Source organism: Humulus lupulus, chromosome 2, assembly GCF_963169125.1.
Source record: "Humulus lupulus chromosome 2, drHumLupu1.1, whole genome shotgun sequence".
Lineage (NCBI taxonomy): Eukaryota > Viridiplantae > Streptophyta > Magnoliopsida > Rosales > Cannabaceae > Humulus > Humulus lupulus.
The window spans coordinates 26131478-26159200 of NC_084794.1; the positions used below are offsets into that span (position 1 = coordinate 26131478).

General features: G+C 37.5%; 1 protein-coding gene across 1 annotated transcript; it reads right to left on the reverse strand.

Moving 5' to 3' along the window:
* Nucleotides 1-15435: 15435 nt before the first annotated feature.
* LOC133817536 (xyloglucan endotransglucosylase protein 1-like) lies at nucleotides 15436-16588 on the reverse strand. The gene is made up of 3 exons (XM_062250088.1): nucleotides 16272-16588; nucleotides 15950-16143; nucleotides 15436-15855 (listed from the first exon to the last, which is right to left on the reverse strand). Exons 1-3 carry the CDS (start codon nucleotides 16560-16562, stop codon nucleotides 15441-15443), a joined length of 900 nt encoding a protein of 299 aa, XP_062106072.1. The 5' UTR covers nucleotides 16563-16588; the 3' UTR covers nucleotides 15436-15440.
* Nucleotides 16589-27723: the final 11135 nt, after the last annotated feature.

Here is a 27723-nt window from a genome sequence, read left to right on the forward strand (position 1 = left end):
CGAGGTCAATCCCCTGATCGAGCTGGTGGTAGAGGTTCCTCTAGGCCAAGAGCCCCATTAATTTTGTTCTTTATATATATATATACTTTTAGTTAAGTAGGCTCGCCTGCCATAGTTTATTGGGGTATAGACAATTATTGCTTGACCCTCCGAGCACTATTGTAAATATTTTTCCATTTGAACTTATGCAACTTGCACTACTTTATTGCCATGATTACACTATTATTATCAAATTGTCACTTAGTAAATAGGCAACTTGGATTTTGTTAATTCAACTCAACGCAACGTAACTCACGAGAGTCCCAAGTTGTTCACTTAGGTCTTGTACTCGAGCCTTTATCGACTTTTCTTAGTACTTAGATAGTTTTTAGACATTTAGTGTTGCTCTTTAGGCTTGCGGTCCTTGAGAGTAACTTTAACGCGAGGTCAAGTGATACACTCGACGTGACCCTACGTCCTTGAGTTCCAATAACTCAGGAAGGAGCCAGCCTGTGGTACTTAGAGCTTGAGGATCTTCCTGCTAGTGCCTAGACGCTTGTGCATTTAGTGATTCTTCTTAGGATCATGGTCCTAAGAGTAACTTTGATGCGGTGTCAAGTGAGGGAACTTGGCTATCCTACGCCTTCAATTTTCAGCGACTCGGGCTTTTAGGAGGTCTGTTGCACTGTAGAGTTTTTCCTTAGTGCTCAATGCTTAGGACATTTAGTGTTGTCTTCCATGCTCGATGTCCTTGAAAGTAACTTTAATATCGTCCTGTGTCCTCAAGTCCCAATTACTCAGGCTCGTAGGAGGTCATTCACACTAAGCTACCTACCCCCCGGTTATGTGGTCACTAGTGGAAGTCGTGAATTCATCATCCTAGGTTCAGGTAATCGAATTCACGCCATTAGACTAGGTTTTTCGCGACACTCAAGTTTTAGCACTCAAGGTCTAGCTCCAAGTTCCAATGACTCGGGCTTCCGTTCGCATCTCGAGATCACAGGACTAGGTCATTACTCCTTGAGCACGGTGTCCTCGGGAGGCAATCCCAGTCCGTATTCGTGCTACTTGTTAGGAAAATATATGTTGTATCAATGGAAATTGGTAAGACTTTTTACAACTCTAGACAAAATAATACAAATAAACTTTAAATTTATTAAATAGTGTTACAACTCTATAACTGAAAATACAAATAAATAAGAGAAGGGTTGGAAGAAGAGAATGGTGAAATACAACTCTATGCAAAATGATACAAATAAAGTAAAAATGTTTGTAACAAAAGAAATGAAAGAATTACAACTCTAAACAAAATTACAAGTAAATAGAACAAGAAGAATAAGAAGAAAAGCAATAGTAGAAAATATAAGAACAAGAACAAATAACAAGAAACTCTCACTCACACAACCAAAGTGAAAAGTGTTGGGGATCACTAACTTGAACAAGGTTTGAAACCTTTGTACAAAAGCTTATTTCCCCCTAACTCAAGCACTAAGCCAATTGCTATAATGGATAGAAAAGTTGTGTCTTACAAGTGAGCAATAAGCTCCTATTTATAGAGTTTAGAGACACCCTTTGAATTTCAAATTCCACAAACCCCCATGGATGTTACCAATGATTAATTGAATGTTTATGGAATTAAAAATGAGATTTAACAGTTATTTGGGTTTTTGGAGCCGTTAAAAAAGGTTGGAAAAAACTGAAAAAAAAATTGGTCAGTCAAGCACCTGTGGCTGCGACCACCAACGTCTTCTGCCCGCAGCCACTAACCAATTTCAGCACCAAAAAATGTGTTGTTTTTCCAAATGGTTCCAATCCACTCCCAATTGATTTTGTAACCCCTAAAACACATTATTGGGGTTAAAATCATATCTCTAACAACCATTTCACATATGTCTTTAAGAAATTCATCTCAATATTGTGTAACATCAAATCTACACAATAATAGGCAATATTTGGAAGTTACAAGTTTGTCACTGAATTCGTAACACCAAATATGTTACATATTTGGATATTCTCACATATCTAAATGTTGTAACTCTCTATTATATGTTACAATATGTGACACTCTTTGTCACATTTATTTAATCTAAAATATTATATTATATTATAAAATAATATAATATTACATTATATTATAAAATAATATAATATTACATTATATTATAAAATAATATAACATTCCCCCACTAGATTAAATAGTTATCTATTGTAACACTTATTTAATCAATCAATATTATATTTTTATAATATAACATATCCCCCACTTGATTAAATTTTAACTCTCTCTTATAGAAGTCATTGCATTGGTGCATAAAGTAAAGTGTTTTTCAACTTGAAATTTACTATAGTGTAAATATCACAAAATTTGTTGAAAATTTGGTTGCACTAGGCATTGAACCATCTTTCCATGATAAAAAAATAGTGATAACACACACACCTTTGCCAGGTTCACTTGAGACCTCTATGTCTCACTTTGCACTGTTAATGGCCATGTGCAGTTTCCATTCCTGGACGTTCTTGAGAATACTCCCAATTCTCATGAGAGGCGACACCACCCCTAGGTCCATATAGGTAGAACTCTTACAATATTTTGTTACTGAAAATACTTGTCTTCACAAGACTAAATTCTATTAAAAAACCTCTCGGTTTTAACCCTCAACTTGGTAACTCACAAGTACTCAACATCTCATATGAGACTTGTTTTGAGTACAACTAATATTCACTTGATTGACTTGTTGTTACCTATTGAACCTAACACTAGTTAAATAACTAGTGTTAAGATAGGTTACCATCAATCGTGAATCTCTTTAGGGAGTTTAAGTCCCATCCCTCGAGATGATGAAGCTACTAAATCCCTTGTTAGTGGCTTAGTGAAAGGATCCGCCAGGTTTTCACTTGTCTCACATAGGATATTGAAATGACTTATCTTTTAATCAATTTTCTTACATATGAATGTATTAGACTAATATGTCTAGACTTCCCATTATACACTCCACTCTATGCTTTAGCCAATGTTGCTTGGCTATCACAATGTATTTGTAATGCCCTGACTAATTCTAAGACCTTGGACCATTAAAAACTACTAAGACATAGCTACTATTTTGGAATACATACATACATAAATATGAAAACTATATTAAAAATCCAAAATACGGTACGAAATACAAAATATGATATGGGATCCCATTATTAAAAAAAAAACATAATCATAAACTTTAACTGTTTAAAAAACTATGTGCGGAAATACATAAGAACATAAATTAAAAGACTTGAAATAACTTCATCCTCGATCTTCCAGCAGTCCACTCAATTAGTCATCTCCTAAAACACATGCCAAGTTGCCACGAATCCATTCCGCCTTTCAAGTTTACTTTCCCGTACCATCTAAAATAAAAGGAATGAGCCTAATGCCCAAAAAGGAAAATCTACTAAAAACATATAGCATAAATCATAAGACTATATCATACAACATATTCTATAAAATCATATGACATAAAAACGATCATATAGGACTACAATATTAATGGCCATTAACTCATTACCGTGGTATGTGATTAAACCATCTAGGTCCTCAGCCTACTAATTGAGGTAGGTTAGATCACAAGGTAGTATATGATAACCCATCTAGGTCCTCACTCTACTAATTGAGGTAGGGTAAATCATAACTCTAAACTACGATAATGATAAAAATCTTGGGGTTTGCTATCTAAGCAACTATAAGCCCCAAGTGACTACAAAACATACTTATGCATATATATACATAGCACATATCATATCATATAAACATATCATAACACATCATATAAACACATATATTCTAACCCATTTTCCTTACCAAAAACCAGGATAATGGAGACAAGAACAGGATTGGAAATCTCCTAAAATCAACAATAAAAATCATGAGTTTCTAAAGAAAAGGAGATGAAAAAGAGATCTAAACCATCAAGATAGAAACTTACCAAAGAAGCTTAAGTTTCAAGAAATTTAGACACCTAACCAAGAAGTCATAAAATCAAGTTAGGATCTGAATGAAAATTCACAAGGACCAAATTCAATAGCAATTTATGAAGTAGTAGTTGTCCTTCAAAGAGCCAAATTCCCTCATCTCTTGCTATGGGAGAAAGCTCCATCCCAATTATCTCATCTCAACAAAGAGTGAATATTCTCGAGCTAGCTAAGAGTCTATTATATGATAAACCAAAAGATTGAATTCCTCTACGAGTTGCTCCCTTTTTTGATCTGTCCCTGCTAAAGAAAGACCAGTGACTGCTATTCCTATTCCTTGCCTTACTAATGTGAAATCATTCCCTTCCATCACTTTATCTAAGATGATTTGTGCTTTCTTCTTAAAGTAGGGTTGGACCAATAAGAAAAGTCACAATTTTCCTTACTCTCTTTGTTTCAAAATAAGGATGGGAAGTTGCACACTCCACTCCAATAAATCATAGGTTTCGGTGCCTACTATCCCAGAATGGAAAGAAATTCTTCTTACTTGACTTTTGGGTCAACCCAACCCAAATGGGAAGAAGACTTTGTACATTTGCTGAGGCAGACCATTCAACCATTTTAGAAAAGGGAAGGAAGCTTCATAGACTCGACAAGTCGCTTATAGAATGTCGACTACTAAGTGAAGACTTTCCACTTCATTTAATAAGGGAAGGGGGAGGTAAGCTTCGCTTAGCGAGCTTTATATGGCCGACCACTACATAAGTCGCTGCGGAGAAAGCTCGAAGTGCTCCCTTTCATTCATTGCTAAGTCAAGATCCTAGGTCTCCAAAATGCCGCATGAAAAAATGGTCACGTAATTTTTTAAAGTAATGTCTTTTCACCATTAAAGTTTAAATTCTTATTTTTAATAGTACATTGTCAAAGTGATATAAAATATAATATTGTTATGGGGTATTAGTAGTCTCCAACACTTGATGTTGCATACAATAATGTCAATGTATTCACATCTTACATCAAGCAGTGTTAAGGTGATGCCCCATAGCTATACTCATATATATATATATATATTTATAAATACATGTAAAAATAAAACAAAAAATAAGAGAGAGTAAAAAAATATAAGTAAAATTATATAGAGAAAGACAAAAAGGCAAATTCCTCCTCCCAATTTGTACTCTGTTGAAATGAAAGGATTGGAATTGGCACAATTAAAGGATAAGGAATATTCTAATGACTGGGAAAATTGTACAATCCTTGCCGTTATAATTTGTTATGCTTTTGCTGATATCAAGAGTGTGGTCCCAAGGAGAATATTTTCTGTTATAGGACAACCAATAGAATTGATTATAATGTTTTTCTCCCTGTATATATAAGGTGTATTTGCACCCTATAAAAGTTGAGTGAATATATTCAATAGAGAGGCATATTTAGTATGTCCTTTTTCTCTTTTATTTCCCTTTTAAGCTTGGTATCAGAGCCAATCATGGAGTCCCCAAAATCAGCCGAAAAGTCCTCCTTTACCAACCCCATTGTTGACCTTATCACCTCCTCTGATCCTGCAGCTTCCGCACCAGTCATAGCCTCTACTCCTCCAACTATCTCAAATCCCGTTCAAAGTCTAGCTCTTCTAACCATTAAGTTAGATCACACCAACTATCCATATTGGAAGTCTCAAGTCCTTCTTGCCCTTCGGGCACATGATTTAAAGGGATACATTCTTGGCACAAAGGTGTGTCTCCCTCAGTTTGTTGACAACACTATTAGTGGCTCTATTCCAGGTGAATCACAGCAAGTTAATATGGGATATGCTATGTGGAGATGAACATATCAGTTTATTTTGAGCTGGCTGCTCAACTCTATTTCAGAGTCAATGTTTGACCATGCCGTCGACCATCAAACTTCCTTTGATCTTTGGGTTACTCTGGAACGACTCTATACAACTAGCTCCAAAGCACGCATACTGCATGTAACGCCCTGGATAGCCAAGACTGTTACACTATGTACTTATAAAGGTGCAAGACTCGCTAATCAAGTCATTATTTCAAAAACGTGTTACTAAACGTGTAAGAACTAGGGTTAAAAGGTTTTTGTCTCAAAAGACTCATTTCATATATTTAAACTGTAGTAAACATGGGATCCCATAAGAAAACAAAGTTAGAATAAGTTTACAGACCCCCAAAAATTACATGAGTATTCACTAGCCATACTAAGGCAAAACAGACAGTCTTCCGGTTTCACGTCCTTGCCTAGACCTCAACCGTGGCGGTCGAGCACCTGGCTATGTACATTCCGCTCGCTGAGCTCTCCAATCAAGGCTGGTCTAATTTGCCCTTGCCTTTACTTGCACCATGTAGACCCGTGAGCCAAGGCCTAGCAAGAAAACATTTTATACAACTCAATCAATGATAACAAACAATTAACTCATTAGGCATGTATTTCCTATCAGACAAACCATAATAGATATTCAGCACATTTATTTAGATTCAAGATATAATCAATCACATATTACACACATATCACATAATATTCAGGGCTGAAGACTTAGGCCGCACCCTCTGTTTAACCCACTGACTCCGACCCGCTTAAACCGATCTCAGTGCATAATAAGTTGTCCTTGGCTACCAGTGGCCGAGCCGCGCCCTGTGCGCTAGTGAAACCCTTGGGACCCTTAGGCCGTTGGTTCACTAAATGGCTTGCATGGCATAATACCATCTTTTCAAGCATTTACAATAGGGAGCCCTTAGTCCCGTCGCATATATTCAACCAGGTGCAGTTTTCTTACCTTTAGTCTGTGCAGTTATTGAATTACGAGCAACGCCCCTCAAGCACGATCCGTTCCCGAGCCTAAGCCTTTATCACCTAGTCACAACCAAAGTATAGGGTTCCATTAATACTCTGATATAGGTTTCTGGTTATAAAACTAACTCCCGGGAATCCAAATTCCACCAAGCACGGTGGTGAAACTAACCCCGAGCACCCTAGACCACTTTCCCGTGCCAAAAACCCTCAAAGACTCATGTGTGCAACCAAGGGCTGCGGCCCTTGAAGCCTAGCCGCGGCCCTAGCCTCAAAACAGAACCACACCCATGCTGAACCACACACGAGCCGCGGCCCTTGCTTTGGGCGCCGCGGCGCCCTCCCATGGCCGAGCCTTCTTGGCCCTTTTTCATCCTAGGGCCGCAGAGCTCTAGAACAGAGCCGCGACCTTCCCCTTCGTGCCCAGAAAACCCATCATTTCTAAGCTTTAAACTTCACCTTAAACCATCCCAAAGCTCCCCAACTCACAACCAATTAATCCCAACTCCTTTTGCATGACTTAAACAACATAATTCCACAGAAAACACAGCCTAACACACACTAATCTTCTCTTTTCAATTTCTGAAACTCAAGAGCTATAAACACTTAAACCAGCCATTCAACCCAATTTAAAACCTCTAAACCATGAGTTGAAACTTACCTTTTCTGTTGAATCACTTCACCAAGCCAAAGCCAAGCTAAGTCCCCAAGTTTCCTCCTTAATTCTGCCTTAAAACATCAAAACCATATTTGCTTCTGTTGGGGTTTTATGCCCTAATTAAAACCCAAATTCTTTGTAATCTCATTTTATTATCAATAAAAGAATAGAAATCATTTTTTGACTTGGTCATTCACTTTGCTCACATGTTTTATTTTCATGATTATTTGTTTAATATAAACTTCTATTACATCCCGAGCATTTAGCTAATCTTATTTATAGTGACGCAATCACAGTGGAATATAAATATGATTATATGTTCAAAATAAGTTAGTCCTAAGATTAGTCAGTGCACCAGATTTACACTGACTTGCCAATCTACGATATGATCTACTTACACATTACAGTGTTATGTTCTTTCCAGAACATTAGCAAAGTAGATAAGATAAGATGTATTTGTTACATCGGACATGACCGATATTGACAGTTGATAAGATAAGTAAACATACCGTTATTATCTATTATAGTCATATTATATAGTTGACCATAGGTCAATTCAATCTCAATTCTGAGTGGTTAGTATTCTAACTGATTGTATTATTTGAGTTCTTTGACTTGTTCGTTACCAGCTTACCCTACGGACTAGCCCATACTTACATCTTGGGAGCTCGGTAGTATAATTGAGTGGGAGTGTTAATCATAGACATGAACATCTATAGCTTCTAATGAAGAAGTGAAACGATGGTTTCCTTTTAGTTTGGGTCAAGGTGTTAAATGATAGAGATCTCATTTCAGTAATTAAATTAGTTTACTGAAATATCATTTACAAGGAACTAAGTGTTTTAAGGATAAAATACAATGAGGGGTAAAACGGTATTTTAGTCCTATCTCATTGTAGACCGTCTATAGAGGATTGAGTGACAATTATGGTTGTAACAATGGATAATTAATAGCGTATCTATATTTGTTATAGAGCGTTCTATGAATTCAAGAGTGCAATTCCAAGTCTATAGTGGAGTCACGAGGAACTAATAAGTTGGTAAATTTATTTGTTAGATTTATGATAACTTATTGGAGCTTGATTTCATAGGCCCACGGTCCCCATTTTACCTTAGATAAAATCATCTAGATAGTCTCAATTAATTGATTTAATCATCAATTAGAATTATCAAAGTTGACCAGGTCAATTTTGGATAGTTTCACAGAGTTGTGTAATTTTGAGAAGAAAAGAGAAATCATGGCAGATTTATTAATTAAGATATTGGTATCTAAATTAATAAATAAATTTAAATCAAGGTTCAAATTATAAGTAATTAATTTGATAAATGATTTAAATAATTATTTAATTAATTAAATCAATAGAAAATAATACAAGCCTTGATTTTAAGTCTAATGGGCTTATAATCAAATGAGAAATTTCACGAACCTATAGCCCATGATAATTTCGACCTAGGGCTTCAAAATGGCTATTATTTTATTGATTTTTTAATTAAATTAAATGGCCTAATTGAGTCTATAAAAAGAGTGCTTAGAGAGAAGTCAAAACATAATTTTGATAAGTTACAAGTCAGATTTTCTGATAGTTTTAGATTCTCTCTAAACACAAGTCCTTTTCTAAAGCTCTTTGTTATTTTCTCTTCTTCTCTCTATATCTATCTCATGCGTTGAGAATTGCCCACACTAGTCTAGGTGGTTCTAGGATACATTGGAAGATTGTGAAAAAAATAGAAGATCGGTTCAGTTTCTTGATAATACTCTGCGACAGAAATGATACAAGAGTTAGAGAAACTGAAGGAAGGACTCTTTAATTCTACCGCGTATACTGTAAGTATTCTATTCTTTGTTTATCTTCGAATTCAATTTTAGAAACATGTTTTAGGCTATCTCCTATTAATTTGTTTAATATTAGATATGCATGAAAATAAATAAAGATCCTGTATAAGCTTTTTCCAACAACTTCAACACTTAACCAAAACCCAGAATTCTAACCACAGAGAAGAAAATTAAAAGCTTACCTTAACCCTGTTTTGGTTCTTGATTAATCCCTGAGCTAAGCCTCTAAATCCCCACCTCAATCCTCAGAAATTCCAGCTTGATTCCCTTAAGTTTTCTGTGTTTTCCTTCCCTTTGTTTTCCTTGAGAGTGAGAGAGAACTGAGGCAAAAGTTTTAGTCGGTTTGTATTTTCTTCTAAGAGCTTCCTTATGTCTATCTTACTCGTTAAGTTAATTCCGAGGCTTGGGGTGCCGGAACCATCCACGAGGCCAAAATGGTAAAATCCCCCAATATTCCCGCCTAGACATCCTAACCTCAAATATATCTCCATATATTTATTTTCATGACCCGACAGTCCAAATCGCTACCCGCTATCTAAAAATACCCCCGTCTTATCCAAAGTCATATCTTAAGTCCCGTTGTGACTGTTTCCGCTATCTGACCCTAGAATTGTCTCGAGTCGTGCTCTGCAAACCTGTCCACATAATAATGTGGTTATCACATATATCACATATTTATTTCTTATCACATTACCACATAATATCATCAATTATCATATAAACATTACTAAACATATAATTACTCATTTAAATCACAATTATTCCATTAATGCCCTCCTGGCACACTAATCAAGGCCCTTAAGCCTTATTAGCAATTTTGGGTCGTTACACTGCAGTTGTGATTTCACCTTCAATTCCTAAAAAAGGACAGTATCTCTATACACGATTATATACTCAAAATGAAAAATATCTCTGATGGTCTTTCCTCTGCTGGTCAATTACTTTCTGATGATGATTTAATTCTCTACATTTTAGGTGGTCTCGGTCACGAATACGATCCAGTTGTTGTCAATCTAACATCTAGACATGACCAAGTTTCACTGCAGGAGGTACAATACATGTTGTAGAGCCATGAAATACAGCTAAAGCAACTCAATAATGCTTCTGGTGACTTATCTCTTCCCACAACCAGCCTTGCTACTCAGATGCGCAAGTCTCTCAACTTTGGTAGTTCCTCTGCAGCACCAAACCACTCCTCTGGCCGCACCTTCACCCCTCGTGACCGTGGTCGTGGTCGAGGCAGAACCAGTAATAATCGTCCCCCTTGTCAACTATGAAATAGGCCTGCCCATACTGCAGCAAAATGCTTCCATCGCTTTGACATATCCTTCCAAACTCTATCCAACACTACTCACCAGAATACCAACCATAACACCTCTCACAATGATCAACAAGCCTACTACACATCTACCGAGAATAACAATGACAACTCCTGGTACATCGATAGTGGAGCAACCAATCACATTACCTTTGAGGCCACAAATCTACAGCAAAAATCAGATCTGAAAGGTATTTCTCACCTTCTTATTGGTAATGGTCTCCCTTTAACAGTAACTCATATTGGCCTCAGTAAAATAAAAAACATGTCTGGTTTCCTATTGCTCAAATACATTTTATGTGTACCCGAAATTACTAAAAATATTTTGTCTATTTCTCAACTCACCAAAGATCACTCTGTGCTTGTTGAATTTTATGATGATCATTGTGTTGTGAAGGATCTTGCTACGAAGGAGGAGCTACTTCAGGGAGTGCTTAGCAATGGATTGTATCAGCTGCAACTTGTTACTTCATCATCATTTTCTTTCCAGTCTGTCTCAAGTGTTAATTCCTGTTATTTCTCTTCCTTCAAGAGCAGTGATACTGCCAAACTTTCCAAGTCAAATTTAAGTGTCCCTAAGCATGTTGAGTCCATGTTTGCTGAGTCTGTTTTCAAGTCTGATGTCAATGTTTGGCATATTAGATTAAGTCATCCAAATATCAATGTAATGAAACACATGTTGTTGAATGAAAAAGTTTCTTTCAAATATAGTCCATCATTTTGTACTGCCTGTCATATTGGAAAATCAAAATATAAACACTATGGTGTCTCTCAAACTGCCACTCACACTCCCTTGGAACTCATACATTTAGATGTATGGGGTCCATCTCCAATTCTATCTAAAGAAGGATTTAGGCACTATGTGCATTTCATTGATGACTATAGCAATTTCACATGGATTTTTCCTCTTAAATTAAAATCTGATGTCAAACAAACTTTCATTAATTTTCAAGCATTTGTGGAAAGAAAATTTGACACTAAGATCAAAACCCTCCAATTCGATTGGGGCGATGAGTACAGAATCCTTGCACCTTTTCTCAACTCAATTGGTGTCCATGTTAGACACCCTTGTCCTCACACACACGCCCAAAATGGAAAATCTGAACGTAAACACCAACACATAATTGAAATGGGTCTCACATTGCTTACTCAAGCTTCTATTCCCTTAAGGTACTGGTGGGAATCATTTAGTACAACAACCTTTCTAATTAATCACCTTTCAACACCAACCTTGTCTCATAAATCTCCCATTGAAGTCCTATTTCGAGTCACTCCAAATCTCAAATTTCTCAAAGTTTTCAGGTGTGCTTGCTTTCCACATCTTCGAGATTATAACAATCACAAGCTTGACTTTAGATCAGCCAAATGTGTGTTTATTGGCTATAGCCCCAATCACAAAGGCTATATCGATGCCTTCATCCTAGTGGACGCATCTACATTCTCATGGTGTCTCTTTCAATGAACTTGAGTTCCCATTTGCCACTGGTTTTGGCTCTTCTCAGTCTTCTTCTGTCACCACTCACAACTCAGACTTTCACTATAGTCACTGGTTGCCTTTTGTTTCTACTCAGATTTATGATGATGATGGTGTACCAAACACAGCTGTTGAAACATCTCAGTGCCCAGCAACCCCTGCAACATCTCCTCACGCATCATCTTCTTGCTTAGTATCCTCTCGTGATCAACATCAAAGTCCACAATCGGTGAGTTATTTTCCAGCTATCCCTTTACCAGTTCAGCTCCCTTCTATTTCTCCCTCACCTATAGTCCCTCCCTCTTCCTTTACCCCCTCCAAACTTGAGCCATCTCACCCCATGATCACTCGCTCCAAGGCTAGTATCTTCAAACCCAAAACTTATCTTGCCACCATTCTCAGAGATCCCAAAATACCTGCCCTCAATCACACCACCCTTGAATATGTTGATGTTTCTCTCTCTATTCCAGTTTGGAAGGCAGCCATGAATGATGAGTATTATGCCCTGCTGCAAAACAAGACTTGGCGCTTAGTTCCTTGGCAGCCTCATATGGATGTTGTTGACCGCGTTTTTGGCCAACGACGAGAGAACGTCAAAAACGATAAAACCTTCAAGAGAAATAAAACGACACAGACGGTTTTGAAAAGAAAGTAAATAACACACACAATTTTTATAGTGGTTCAGCCCCAATATGTTGGTAATAGCCTAATCCACTTAGAGTTGTGATTATAGATCTGTACTCAAGATCAGATGAACTGAGCCAACTGAGTTTCTTCAGTACCGATTACAAGAATACAAGAATTCTTTCAGATATAAGCACTTTCTCTCTCTAGAAAATTCAGACCCAAAATTTTCAAAAGTCTCCCTCTAATTCCATAAGCCATATATTTATAGGCTTACGATCATACATCTGCTATCCCCTAGAATCGGGATATTTCATTATATTTATTATATCTAAATTACAAAAATATTCAAAATATAACAGAACACCCAATTTGTGGGAAGAATGAGAGATTCCCGCGTATGCCAAGACCGATTCTTGTTGAATTGGTTAGAAGAAAAGTTTATCATACGAAGAAAATCGTATAATAAACTTGGGGGGCAAATGTTATCCCCAAAAATTGGAGATCGATGACGTGGCAATAGAGGTGACAAGTGGCAATAAATGGTCCGTAAAAGACACATTAAATAGTCAATAAATATATTGGCTCCTCAGAGTTGTGATAAAGTGATCTGGCTTAGGAGTAGCCGAGTAGGCCATTGAAGAATTTTTGACTGGCTTGAGAAGTGTCGTGATAGACCAGAGATGCCATATTAGACCAGAGAAATGCATGACTGACCAGTAATGACTTTGCTGCCCAGGAATGACATTGCTGCCCAGGAGTGACATTACTGCCCAGGAGTGGCATTGCTGCCCAGGAGTGGCATTACTGTCCAGGAGTGACATTGCTAGGAATGACATTGGCCGATCGGTCATGTGCATGTCCGACCAGCAAGTGCATGTCCTACCAGCAAATGCATGTCCTACCAGCAGAGGTATGGCCGACCAGAAGGTGATATTCATCAACTAGGTAGAGCAGACTACGTCAAGATTCCCATAAATGGCTCGCCTTATTGCCAAAGGATTTCAGCAACAACCTGGTATTGATTTGTTTGAAACTTTTAGTCCCGTTGTCAACCCATCTATTATTTGTGTTATCCTTTCTCTCGCAGTCACTCATAATTGGGATGTTCAGCAAATTGACATCAATAATGCCTTTCTTAATGGCACTTTAGATGAGGATGTTTATATGTCAAAACCTGTCGGCTTCATTGATCCTAACTTCCCTCAGGCTGTTTGTAAATTGGACCGTGCTCTTTATGGCCTGAAAGAGGCTCCTCGCGCGTGGTTTGATACATTTTGTACCTCATTGCTTAAGCTTGGTTTTCGTAATTCTGTATCTGACAGTTCTCTGTTATATTTTGTTGAAGATGATGCTCGCCTCTATGTCCTCGTCTATGTTGACGACATTCTGCTTACTGGTAACAACTCTGTCTGAGTTCTTCATATCATCTCTCAATTAAACCAGCAGTTTGCTCTTAAATCTCTTGGCTCCGTTACCTATTTCCTTGGTTTTGAGACAAGTAGGGGGCAAGATGGCTTACACTTTTCTCAAACCAAGTATTGAATTGATCTTCTTAACAAAACTCATATGCTTGGAGCTAAACCATATCCAACACCCATGATACAAAGCAACAAACTGCATCTCAATGAGAGTGCACTTTTTGAAGATGTCACTCAATACCGAAGTGTCATTGGCGCCTTGCAGTACCTTACACTTAGCCATCCCGATATAGCTTACTTGGTAAATAAATCGAGCCAATATCTTCAAGCTCCAACCAAGAAACATTGGCTGGCATGTAAGCATATCCTAAGGTATATAGCAGGCACAGTTGGAGATGAAACTCAGTTCACCAAATCCACCAACCCGATTATTGAAAGTTTCTGTGATTCGGATTGGGCAAGTTCACTTGATGATAGAAAATCAACTCGGATTCGGATTAGGCAGGACAAGTTGGAGTTCAAGAAAACAGAAGGTCGTTGCATGCTCAAGAACAGAGGCCGAATACAGAGCACTTGCTCAAGCTTGCACTGAGATCACTTGGCTGTAATCACTGCTGACAGAAATAGGAATCAAACATGACAATCAAGCTGTGATCTGGTGCGACAACTCAGGGGCGAGGAAATTGGCATCTAATCCGGTTTTCCACTCAAGAACTAAACATATCGAAATCGATGTTCATTTCATTAGAGACAAAGTGCTGAGTAAGGAAATTGAAGTGAGGTATATACCAACTGAAGAACAAACAACGGATATCCTAACTAAGTCTCTGCCAATCCCAACCTTCAATTATCTCAAACACAAGCTGACTGTTACATTCTCACCACAGCATAACTTGAGGGAGCATGTTGAAATGAAAGGATTGGAATTGGCACAATTAAAGGATAAGGAATATTCTGATGACTAGGCAAATTGTACAATCCTTACCATTATAATTTGTTATGCTTTCGCTGATATCAAGAGTGTGGTCCCAAGGAGAATATTTTCTGTTATAGGACAGCGAATAGAATTGATTGTAATGTTTTTCTCCCTCCATATATAAGGTGTATTTGCACCCTGTAAAAGTTGAGTGAATATATTCAATACCGAGGCATATTTAGTATTTCTTTTTTTCTCTTTTATTTCCCTTTTAAGCTCTGAATAATAGTAATAAAATCTATTTCCACCAATAAAAAAAGACGAAAAGGCAAATATTATTTAATAATTTTAAAGTACACTTTATTTTACGATATACAGGGAATAAATAAAGAATTTTGGGCAGTATGTATGCATGATACAATTTAAAAACAAACAACAAACAAATAGAATTGATGGTATTGAAGTATAATTAATCAGAGGAATCGAGAGTGCTTGCATTCTGCAGGAAGCTGGCCCTTAGGGAAGCGTTTCAAGTCTGTGCAGTAGTTGTACACCATGAACTTCTGCTGCACCCACCGCAGCCTGTTCCGCCCGGCGGCGTCCTGCCCTTGATTCTGCCACGTGGCATCGTTAAAGCCACCGGAGTTGTTGGCGTCACAGGTGGACTTTCCGACAGACCAAACACAGGCATTGGCCTTAAAGTTAGCGTAGGAAGCAGTGAAAGGAGCTTTGGTCCAGTCAGTCTTGACAAGGCCACCTCTTGTAGCCCAATCGTCTGCGTTCCACAAGCTTGAGTAAATCCTCATTGGCTGGCTTTTGGGGAATGCAACTCCTGCTGTTGACTCCAAGTTGTTGAACACTCTTATTGGAATGTTGTCCACCATGAAGCTGATCAATCAGCCACAATATGTAATTCATTAATTAATAATTAGATGATACATGCATGTGTATACATATATATATTAACAATATCATCACTTACATAATACGTTGTTTGTTCCAAACAATGGAGTAAGTGTCGAAAGCCTTTGTTGGGTCGAACCAAAGATGGAACTTTTGTTCTCTATTCCCTTTTCCTTGGCTGAACACATTGGTATGGAGTGTGTAGGGGTCTCCAGACAAGTTGCCCAAGAACTCGAAGTCAATCTCATCGTGGTTTGGGCCTTGAGAAGATAACTGCATTGTTTGGAATATTATTATTATTCATAATAAGAAACTATATATAATTATATATTATAGAAGATTATACAAGAGAGAGATCGAAAAACATATTTATTTATATATATATTAATAATGTATCTTACATAGTATGCAGTGATTGTCCCAGCTGAATTCCCAGGCACAAGCTTGATTTGCATATCGATTCGGCCAAACAAGTACTCGTTCTTGGACTGGAAACCAGAGCCTGAAGCCTTGTCAAGTGAGAGAGTAAGAAGCTTACCTCCTTGGAGTATTTGGGCTCGGTGATCACCCCATGTTATATCGAAGTCTTGGTAAAAGTTCCCAGCTGAGGCTAAACCCACCAGCATGCAACTAATTACCATGAGCACAGAACAAAGCAGAGGCTTTGAAAGGGAGGTCTTATCAGACGACATTTTGGTTTGTGTATGGTAGAGAAAGATGATGAGAGTTTGTTGAATGAGTAACAAGTTTCAGAATCGTGAAGTGATGAAACAAGAATCTGTTTATTGCAAGATTGTTGAAGAGAAAATTACAGAGAACAATTACAAAGAATGCCTTTTATATAAGAGGCTAAACCTATTCTATGCTTCGGTTAAGGCTAAACCGAATAACTAATATAACAACTTAACTAACCAAAAAATTAATTATACAACAAACTATTCTCCTAACTCTAATAAAGTAAAAAATAAATAAAAAACTGAAACAGAACATAATAAGGCCCCTTAATACCCCTCCTCAAGATGGAGTGTATATATTGTCGACACTCATCTTGGTAAAATGGGATTGAAGAATAGGAGAAGTCAATGATTTTGTGAAAGCATCGCCAACTGCAGTGAGCTGGGGACATGAGCAAGTCGGATTGTGGAGTTGTTGATTTTGTCTCGGACAAAATGGCAATCAAGCTCTATGTGTTTGGTGCGTTCATGGAAGGTAGGGTTATTGGCAATGTGAATTGCGGATTGGTTGTCACAGTAGATACATGAAGGAGATGTTTGTGGAACATGAAGATCAAGTAGGAGATATCGAATCCAAGTTATTTCGCTTGTAGTGGCAGCCAAAGCTCTATATTCTGCTTCGGCCGAGCTCTTGGAAATTGTTGGCTGTTTCTTGGTGCGCCAGGAAATGAGAGAATCTCCTATAAAAATGCAGAAACCAGTTACTGAACGAAGAGTAATAGGACATGATGCCCAATCTGAATCCGAGAAACCCCTTAACTGTAAGCTGGAAAGTGATGAAAAAAGTAAGCCTTGGCCAGGATTTCCTTTGAGATACCGAAGTAAGTGGTGCACTGCCTGTAAATGATTAGTCCGAGGGGATGCCATGTGTTGGCTCAAGGTGTTGACAGCAAAGGTAATGTCCGGTCGTGAGTGTGTTAAGTACAGTAAGCGTCCAATAAGCTGTCTATATGCAGAGGGGTTGTCAAGAAGTTGGTTGGTGTCATCGTGCAGCTTGACTTTAGGATCCATAGGCGTTTTGCTGGGCTTGCTGCCGAGGAAGCCAGTATCCGCCAAGAGCTCCAAGGTGTATTTTCGTTGGGAGAGAAAAATCCCAGCTTTTGACCGAGCAATTTCAAAGCCTAGAAAATACTTAAGAGTGCCAAGTGCCTTGAGCTTGAACTGTTGGTGCAGGGATGATTGAAGTGCATTTAAGATGGATAAATTAGGCCCTGTTATTATTATGTCGTCGACATAAACAAGCAGAGCTATGTAAGTATCATCTGCTCCTCTTGTAAACAGAGTGTTGTCCGCTTGAGATTGTTGAAAACCTTCCTTTAAAAGAGCATCTGACAACTTTTTGTACCACTGCCGTGAGGACTGTTTTAAGCCATATATCGATTTTTGTAGTTTACAAACCAGATTAGAATCTGCAATAAAGGATGTAGGTATTGTTAGTCCTTTTGGTATGGTCATGTAAACCTCCTCATTGAGGTCACCATTCAAAAAAGCGTTATTAACATCAATTTGTACAGTATGCCAATTCTTAATGGAAGATATAGCTAATAATAATTGAAAAGTAACCATTTTAGCTACGGGGGAAAAGGTGTCAAAGAAATCAAGCCCTTCTTGTTGCGTATACCCTTGAGTAACAAGATGGGCTTTGTACCGTTCAATGGATCCATCACTGTTATGTTTGATCTTGTACACCCAACGCCATCCTGTGGCATGTTTGTTGGGTGGTAAAGAGACAAGAGTCCAAGTGTTATTAGCAGTGAGAGCTTGGAGTTCAGCTTGCATTGCATTGGTCCATTCTTGTTTTTGTATGGCTTGCTTGTATGTCTGAGGTTCCTTTTGAGCAGAAACTGCAAAGACAAATTCTTTGTGTGTGTTTGAGATATTAGAGTAAGAAATAACTTTATCTAATGAGTGAGGAGTTGAGGAAAGATCCTGTAATGTTGAATAGCATTTAAAGTCACGCAGGTGACTCGGGGGTCTTGGAATTCTGGCAGATCGTCTTGGGGCAATGATAGACGATTCATGTTGTTCAGGAGCTATGTCAGAATCTGATCCTTGGCCATTATTTTGTTGTTATGTAGAATCTAAAACCTGTGAATGAGTATGAGGAGGACAAGGAGTGTCTAAAGTACAATCATTGACAGGTGTGTTAGTAACAAAATGGTTAGGAATGACAACATTAAAAAAAGGATCTACTGTGCTACACTCAGTATTCAAATTGTGGAATGGAAAAATAGTTTCATGAAATACCACATTTCTGGAGTTGAAAAATTGGTGAGTGTTCAGATCATAAAGTCGATATCCTTTGATTCCTTTGGGGAATCCCATTAGAACACAAGCTCTTGCTCGAGGTGAAAACTTGGACCTGTTAACAGTTAATGTAGAGGCAAAAACAAGACATCCGAAAGATCTCAAATGATCATACTCAGGCAGTTTATTAAAGAGCAGTTCATAAGATGATTTGTTATTTAGAATCGGTGAGGGTATTCTATTAATTAAGTAAACAGCAGTCAAAATGCATTCAGACCAAAATTTGATAGGGACTTTAGATTGAAAGAAAAGTGCTCGAGCTACATTTAGTAAATGTTGATGTTTTCTCTCAGCTACAACGTTTTGTTGTGGCGTTTCCACACAAGAAAAATCATGCAAGATACCCTTTTCAACAAATAAATTTTTGAACACCAATTCTGGTGCATTATCAGATCTAAACCGTTTAAAAACACAGCCAAATTGAGTCTGTATATAGGCCAGAAACTGTGGTATAATATGAAGAACATCAGATTTGTTTTGCATCAAATAAATCCAGGTAAAACGTGAATGGTCATCAACAAGTGTTAAAAAATATTTGTGATTACAGTGGGAAGTAACTTGATATGGACCCCAAACATCACAATGCATAAGATCAAAAATATGTTCAGAAAATGATGTATTATTTGGAAAGGGAAGTTTCCTTTGCTTAGCTAAAGGACACACATAACAGGTAGAATTATGTAAAGGAGAGTTTTTACAATTCAAAGTATCTCTAAGTATATTGAGACGTTTGGAGGAAGGGTGTCCCAGCCTTGTGTGCCATGTGTCAATAGTAACATTGCCTACTTGAGGAGGATCGGGTGTGGTATCCAGGATATGCAAATCTTTGACATTTTTACCTTTGCCAATCATCCTCTTGCTGGCATTGTCCTGCATAGTAAATATATCAGAATTAAAAATGACAGAAATAAAAGCTTTTTGAGTTAGATAGCTCACCGATATTATGTTATATTTGAAATTAGGAGCATAAAGCACATCAGTTAGAACAATGTTACTGTCAATGATGACAGTTCCAACTTTATGCACAGAAACATGTTCATTATTTGGTAAGAGAAGTTTAGTTGGAGTTATCTTACATAGTGATTGAAACATGTTGATGTTAGAGCATATATGGCGAGTAGCTCCAGAGTCAACAATCCAGGAATTAGAAATTGGAAAATTTGAAAAATACGACATAATGATACCTCCATTATTTTTCGAAGTGGTAGGTTCTGTAGGAGGCATACCAGAATTTTGAGAAGCAAGAAGGTTAAGGAGTTGTTGATACTGAGTTGTTGTCAGTTGAGGGAGAGTGGCATGACTATCTTCTGTAATGCAGAGCCCTTCATCACTGGATTGAACTTGATTAGCAGAGATATCTTTGGGTTTATTGTTCTTATTATAACCAGGAGGGTAGCCGTGGATCTTGAAACACCTCTCAACTGTATGTCCCAAAACATTACAGTGAGTACAAAAAGGGCGATTTCTTTTTGGAAAATGGTTTCGGTGTGGCTGAGTGTCATTTTTCTGATTGTTGAGTCTATCTCCTTGGAAGGCAAAAGCCATAGCTTGGTTAGAATCAGTACTGAAAGAGGATGAACTTCTTTGACTTTCTTCCTGGGTGACAAGGTGAAAAACACGGCTTATGTCTGGTAGAGGGTCCATAAGCAATATGCTCCCACGAATCTGTGAATACGAATCTGACAGCCCCATAAGAAAAGAGATGATGTATTCCATATTGTGATGATCTTGAAGCCTTTTGACTCCTCCACATGTGCATCCATTACACGTACAAGAAGGCCTATAAATGTTTAACTCTTCCCAGATTGTTTTCAGCTAGTAAAATACAGACTTATGGATTGGGAATCTTGTTTAAGATTCATCAGATCTTTCTTGAGGTTAAAAATGTAAGGACCATTTCTTTGATGAAAACATGTTTTTAGAGCATTCCAAATTGCAGATGCAGATTCATCATAAAGAATGCTTGAAGAAATCTCTTTTGAAACCGAATTCAAAATCCATGAAATCACTATATTGTTATTTCGCAGCCAAGCATTATAAAGAGGCAAATCAGAGATTGAGGGTTTAGAGATAGAACCGTCCATAAATCCTAGCTTGTTCTTGATTGATATAGCTAGCTGCATTGCCCTACTCCAAGTGATGTAGTTGTCTTGCCCAGTGAGGAGTTGAGATACAAGAGTATTTCCTGGGTTGTCGGCATGATGCAGGTAATAAGGATTCGCAGGATCTTCGATTGGGCTTCTTGATGCAAGAACCTGCATGTGGTGATCGGTTCTAGCAGAGGAGCGTTGCTGTTCTTCAATGGCGGTAGGAATCGATGCGGGAGTGGAGGTTTGGCGTTCTGGTTCGCCTGAAGACATTGAGATTGTCCAGAAAAAAAAAGAACAAAGATACGAGAAAAACTAGAATCACTAGTCGGATCAGAGTGAAGTGCGGAAAAGGAAAAATGCGCAACCGTGCCGGAGATAATGAAGGCCGGTCGGAGAGGAAACCAGAATCAATCAGGAAAGCTCAACTTTCCTGCTCTGATACCATAACAAGTTTCAGAATCGTGAAGTGAAGAAACAAGAATCTGTTTATTGCAAGATTGTTGAAGAGAAAATTACAGAGAACAATTACAAAGAATGCCTTTTATATAAGAGGCTAAACCTATTCTATGCTTCGGTTAAGGCTAAACCGAATAACTAATATAACAACTTAACTAACCAAAAACTAATTATACAACAAACTATTCTCCTAACTCTAATAAAGTAAAAAATAAATAAAAAACTGAAACAGAACATAATAAGGCCCCTTAATAATGAGAAATGTAAGTTAACCAATAAGGCCTTTTATATAGAAATATGGAATGGCAAATAATGTTGAAAAGTCCAAAACTAGTGCCAGCTCAGCAAAACAGGCGATATAATGCTTTGTTGTATTGTTGGTACGTAATATGATAGGTCCTGGTAAAAGGGTTTAATGTTTTACCAAAATAGTATGCTACTGGTTGAGCTGGCAAACACTCAAATCTATTATAGAATAGAGAGGTGGAGGTGGATATAGGAAACAAGAACGACATATTATTATGTGTTAAGGCGCAGAAGAATAATAATGTAGAGAAAAATTAGTTGACATGGTATCTGTGGGAGCTGGATACAGAATTCAAATACGCGTTTTGGAAACTAGTTTTGAAGAACTTGTATGTTTGAACTAACTTAATTTAATTCAAAGAAAACAATATTTGAAATTGGAGTATGAATTCTACACTAGCCTACTGGATTTGGTGAACAGAAATTTTATGTCCTCAAATTACAAGTCTTTTTCTTGTCTTGTTACTCAAAATTTGATAAATCATCTTTTAGGTATGAAAATGTAAATTTAAAGAGATATGTGAAAAAATGATTTTAAGTAAAAATAACAGATTTGTTAAAATTTTAAATAGTTGGACATTGAAGACTATACACAAAATTTATCTGGATTTTGGTAGGCTGATAGAATACTCACATGCACCACCAACAATTTTTTTTTAATAAAGTTAATATTCGAGACTTTTCGAATTGTACCAGCGTGAATTATTTGAAATGCAAAACTATCTTATCTATAGTCATTGAAATTAAAGTGTGGTTAATGTATATACTATCTATCTAGTCATTGTAAAATGCAAAACTGTGTTTTATTTTTAAAATTTTAAAACTGCTTTTTATTTTTAAAAATTTAAAAATTATTTTTTGAAAACAAATAGGAGTGGTAGTTTCTAACAATAAAAATTGTATATATATTTTTTTCTCTCACGTCATTTTTTTAATCATTATTATCTCGCATGATTTCTTCTCACATCACTTTCCATCTCATTAGTTTCTCTCTTCATTTCCTATCTTCATATTTCTTTCTCTTACCACTTTCTCTCTACTCACTTTCTATATTTTCACTTTGTCCCCCATCACATTATCTCCTCTTTTTTTCTTTCTTTACTTTCTCTCTCTCCTCGCTTCTCTCTCTTCACTTTCTTTCTTATCAATTTCTCTATTATTTTTTCTTCGCTTCTCTTCCTCTTCACTTTTTGTTTTTCATCACTTTTTATTTCATAGTACTTTATCTCATTATACATTACAAATTGTTAAAAGATTTTTCCATTTCACTATTACAAAAACACATAGTCAGAACACTTATTTTTAGGATACTCACCTAAATGCGAGTCCTAAGAACAACTCCTAGACTTTTTAGAACTCGCGTTGCGAGTCATTAAAGAATTTCTTTTAGGACTCGAATACTATGTGTGTCCTAAAAGTTTGAATTTTTTTTAACAAATACCTCCTGGACTTTTTAGGACTCGCATTGCGAGTCCTCGTGTGTCCTAAAAGTTTGAATAAAAATCACTCAGCCCTTTTTTTTTTCTCTCTCCTCGGTTCCCTCTCTCTCTCTCTCTCCCTCTCTCTCCTTGCGTCGTCACTGTCAGGGCTTGATTAGTGGTGAAAAATCCACATTTGTTTATTTTAATTGTCAAAATAAATTAAGTTTTAATTAATATTTTTCATGGAATTAATACGATATATTCTTACATTGGAAATATTTGATCTTAATTTAATTAATTTATATTTTGTAGAAAATAAAGTGTATTTTGGCACTTGGAAACAAAGAAAAAAAGAAAGCAAGAAGGAAAGAATTACAACTTAAAATATAGTGGAATTGTGGCATTTTTGAAGAAAATAGGCCCAGAATTCAGCCCAAAGACCCAGGCCTGCCAGCCTCCTTTCACCCCAGCACGCCACCTGGCGTCTTCTTCGCACGACACCTGTTCGCATCCTCCCCAGCCCAGCCTCCTGGAGCTCCGCACGACCTGGTTGGCGACCCACGACCCAGATCCGACCCGGTCAACACATGCTCCTCTTCCTTCAGCCAGTGCCTACGTGGCGCCTCTCCATTGGCCATGGCTGGATCAATGGACCAGCTGCACTAGCCACCTTTTACCCCAACCTTTGATGCACTTTGGACCATGAACCTTCTATTTTGAGTTTTAAAGCCCATATTTTGTGGTATTTTAGAAAAGGGGCATATTGACCATGCACCAAAATAACTAGGTTAATATTTATAATAAGATTTGATTTTTCAAAATCATATTTTATTATTAATATTTCAGATTTATTTTGTAAACCCGAAATTGTTGTTTAATTTCTTTTTAGTCATTTTCTCCCTCTATAAATATGGACTCTTCTTTCACATTTACAATGTAATTTTTAGGTAGCAAAACTCTACCAAATTTTAGTCCCATTTCTCATATTTTCTCTCTAGAATTTCATGAGAATGTCTAGCATATAGGCTAGCCATCTTAGGAAGGTTAGGATGATCATATATGCACTATGACTTTGTTTAGTATTTTTGATTCACCATGTGCTTAAATTTTATATATTTGAGTAATTTATTTTCTTTCATCTCTATTTCTTCATCTTGTTATCTTTATTTATGTTTACTAATAGTATATAGATTTTGTCAAGCACTTTCTATGTATTATCAAATTAGTGAAAATAATATAGATAATATCTTTATCATTTTCTCCACCTCATTCATATATATTTACTTTTGCTAAATCTATATAGAATTAGTCATGCTATTTCTATGTATTTTATAAATAGTAAAAGTAATATTAGTGTTAGGTTTTATGTCCAATCTTTTATTTCATTATTGCCAATGGTATAATGTCATTCCTGCCATGGTAAAGAATAGTAATCACTTGAATACATTTTGTAAAATATATTTGTGCTTCAATGTTAAATATTCCAAATGAATAGTTGGGATGTGAACTATCCATTTGTGTAATTTTTGTGAATCAAAGATCCAAATAAATAAGTATGCATATTGGTGACTCTTGACCCTTCCTACTTGTTACTTATTGTTACATCACACTTTAGTCTATCTCTATTTCTAATATTTAAATCTCAAAAACAATAAAAGTATCACGTGTTCTATTTTCCTCATATTATTTATCTCTAAACTTTATTTATTGATTAACTTTATTTCTTTGCCTCCTTGTGGATTCGACCGCCCGATCTATACTACAACCACCGCTTAGTGGATGCACGTTTTGGGCGTTAAATAGGGTCGAACGCCCGTCGTCCCGTCTCCAGCCACCGCCACGCGCCACACCATCAGAAGTGTCGTCCCCCGAAACCCCCAACCCCCGAAGATTGACACCTCACGTGCGGCCTAAGGCCCTCAACGAGGCACTCGAAGTTCGGTCGTTCATGGGTTTCTCCTAAACTTTCCGAGCATATTCCAGCCACCTCGAGCCACCACGAGATGAACCACCACCACCATACTCCTTGCTTCTTGGGCTTTAAAACCCAATAGTTTGTTTTCCGAACCACCACCTTTGAATGGTGGCGGCGCCGCCGTCGCCTGCGCCCTACCACCAGATTCAAAACCCTCCAATTAATTTTTTAAAAATAAAAAATAAAACTTTGCGAGTCCTAAAAATATTCTTTTAGGACTAAAACCCCAGTTTTTTAAAAAAAATTTTAGGACTCGCAAGTAGTGTTTAAAAAAATATGAATTAATTTTTTATATAAAGTTTTTCTTCAGAAAAAATCTACAAAATTATTTTTAGTAAATATTAACCAAACACCTCTTGTTTTTTTTAAACTACTAAAACTATTTTCTATTCTCATTTATGAAAACACAACTTCAAAAACAAAAATGTAACGCCCTAAACTCCAGGAACCGGTACGGTGTGCATTTTGAACAGTGCTAAACTCGCTAACCGAGTCATTTGGCCATAATCGTGTAACTAAGTATGATTAGTGGTTTAGGATTAAAAATTTTGGTTGAGATATAACGTTTCACTAATACGTTTACTGTATACATTGAGATCCCAAAAATATAATTTAAAGGTTAATTACAAGAAAATATTTACAACTAGCCGATCTAAGCGGCAAAACAGAGTTTAACCCTAGTTCCTCTTTCAACCCTCGACCGTGGTGGTCGAGCAGCCGCATATGTACACATCGTCACCTAAGCTCTCCAACTCAAGGATGATCCAACTTTCTTTTTCCTTTACATGCACCATATAGCACCCGTGAGTCGAAGCCCAACAAGAAAGCTTAATATGCTCATGAACAGTCATAACATGTCACAAAATCATATCTGGCATACCTAGAAATTATGGCCCTATTCAAGCATGCAATTAAGTTCAGATAATGATGGGGAAATCCCTGGTCAGAAATCCTGCCCTCCTGATTGGATGACCATCAAGTCAATCCTAATCAGATGAGTGGTTTAACACTGGTGGTTCTGTTTAACCAGATTGAGTGACTGACAAGCAAGTCACCACGGGGCTCAGCACACACAGCCATGCGACTGATGATCATTATAATCATACAGAGCTCGTAGCCCTGAACAGATGCGTGAATATAACTTTGAGGTTCTGTTTAACCATAATGAGTGATTGACGAGCAAGTCACTACGGGGCTCAGTACCCATAGCCATGTGACGAAGCAGTCACCTGAGCTTTCTGACCATGGCTCTAATCAAATGAGTGAATGACGAGCAAGTCACTACGTGGCTTAGTACCCATAACCATGTGACGAAGCAGTCACCTGGGCTTTCTGACCATGACTCTAATCAAATGAGTGACTGGCAAGCAAGTCACTACGGGGTTCAACACCCATAGCCATGTGACTAAACAGTCATTGGGGCTCTCTGGCCCTGGCTCTAAGTGACTAGCCATAGGCTAGACAGGCGCTTTTAGTTTTCATCGAACTTGAGGTCGATCCGGCATTAATGCTCATTTGAGTCATTCAATGCAGATGTCGATTATATCTAATCTTTATCGGCTTGCGTTAAACACGCTAAGATCGTTCTAGACTTATTAGTCAATACCATGTGACCAGTGCTCAGTACTACTGCCGAACTTGACAGGTGAGTCACAGCTTCACAGTTAATACTGACACCATTGCCAAATCTGACTAGTTAGTCAGTGCCACGCACAAGTAAGCAGTGCTAGCAGGCATATATCATATGTCAAATATCCAACTGTAGGACATTCAACATACTTACTTAACAATTGCTAGCATAACTAGGATCATGCACAAACACAGAGACTCAAGCTCTGAACAATCTCATATTCAACATTCATGACATGCCCTAATCACATGTTTCTCGTGCATCACATGCATCACATACTGGGTGCAGTTTTCTTACCTCTGGTTCGAGCGAGAAATAATAATTGAACGACCTTTGAGAACGATCAATCCTTTGATCATTTAGCGGTCACCTAGTCATAACACAATATGGGATTCCAACAATAAAATCAATAATAAAGGTTTCAGACCAAGACCTAGCCTCCGGGACATCAAATCCCACTAAACCGGGTAGTACGAACGATCCCGAGGCCTAAGGTTTGGATCCCCACACTAAAAACATCATTATGGCTAAAAATGCCACTAAGGGCCGCGACCCTACATTCACCATGTCGCGGCCCGCCTCCCAAATAGAAGCAGCCAACCTTCAAACACCAACACGGGCCGCGACCCTGCCTTCCCCATGTCGCGGCCCAACGTCCTTCCTGCATGTTCATTAAGCTTGGGCCGCGGCGCTCTAGAATAGAGCCGCAACCCCACCTGAAACCCAGCTAAAAACCCCTGTTTTTCCCTCTTCGAATCCAATTCAAAACCTCACTAAAACACTTCCAACAACACAAATCAAAGTTCCCAACTATTACCACAACTTGTCCAACATACAACTAACAAAACCCAAGCCTTAAACCATCAAAAACCACACCAAATTCCCATTCATATGATCAAAACCCCAACTTCCAAACTAACATAAAAAACATAGT